The following is a 964-nucleotide window of genomic DNA, read 5'->3' as shown; positions in this document are numbered from 1 at the left end:
TTTTTTTTTTTTTTTTTTTGAGACAGGGTCTCACTATGTGGTTCAGGTTGGCCTTGAACTTACTATACAGCCCAAGTAGGCATCAAACTCACAGTGGTCCTCCTGCCTCAGCCTCCAGAGTACTGGGATTACAGATGTGTGCCACCTTGCCTGACCTTCTTCCTTTTTTGCAGTGCTGGCGGCTTGAAACTAGGTTCTTTGCACTAGTCACATCTCTAGTGGTTTTTAAAATTTTGAGACAAGGGTCTTGCTAAGTTGTTAAGTTATCTAACACTGGACTCAAACTTTTGATCTTCCTGCCTCAGCTTCTTAGAGAGCTGGGATTCTAGGCATCTACTTTCATGCCTGGCTTACCTCAAATTTTCTAGTTCTGTTTTCCTAGGAACCAGGAGTTAGCCCTGGAGAGTTAAGAATTTTTGTTTTTCCTTTTCTCGGACAGCAGCTTTCTTTCCCCCAATAAATATATTCTGTTCTTAAAAAAAAAAAGAAGAAAGAATTTCTGTTCTTGTTACAGATACTCTCCCACCCACCAAGTCGTAGGGAGCACGGGTATGATGCTGTTGTCCTTTTGGCTTTGCTGGTAAACTACAGAAAATATGAGGTAAGAGGATCCCATAATGGACGCAAGTTTTGTAATCTGTGTGTGTGTGTGTGTGTGTGTGTGTGTGGCTAGCTCAGCCCACCAGGGGGCAGGGCTGGCTGTCATGTGGTGCTGGGGGATCGAACCACGGTCCCTGTGCTTTGCTAAGCTTGTTCTAAGTATGTGCTTTAGACCACTGAGCCATCTCACCAGCCCAAGTTTTGTAATCTTATTACACATGGCCATTCCTTTTTTTTTTTTTTTTACACTTTTTAAAGTTTCTAATACTAGGAGATGAAATCATACAATGTCTTTTAAATAAATTGTAAGTCAAAGATACAGTATAAATCTTAGAACAAAAATTAAGATTAAGCAATATTCAGA

General features: G+C 40.7%; 1 protein-coding gene across 3 annotated transcripts in view; it reads left to right on the top strand.

The window, feature by feature from the left end:
• The window catches only part of CUNH10orf76 (chromosome unknown C10orf76 homolog), a 210232-nt gene that overhangs the window by 27231 nt on the left and 182037 nt on the right, over positions 1–964 (top strand). For 2 of the 3 annotated variants that reach the window (XM_023715517.1, XM_004631461.2), the window contains exon 8: positions 515–601. The exons of the other annotated variant lie outside the window; for it this stretch is intronic. In XM_023715517.1, the coding sequence (XP_023571285.1) occupies positions 515–601 (87 nt within the window). The remainder of the gene's footprint in view (positions 1–514; positions 602–964) is intronic. 3 annotated transcript variants of the gene reach the window in all.

The sequence above is a fragment of the Octodon degus genome, unplaced genomic scaffold (genome assembly GCF_000260255.1).
Source record: "Octodon degus isolate 3935 unplaced genomic scaffold, OctDeg1.0 scaffold00042, whole genome shotgun sequence".
Classification (NCBI taxonomy): domain Eukaryota; kingdom Metazoa; phylum Chordata; class Mammalia; order Rodentia; family Octodontidae; genus Octodon; species Octodon degus.
The sequence above is the reverse complement of the archived record's forward strand: the minus strand, read 5'-3'. Positions and strand labels throughout refer to the sequence as shown.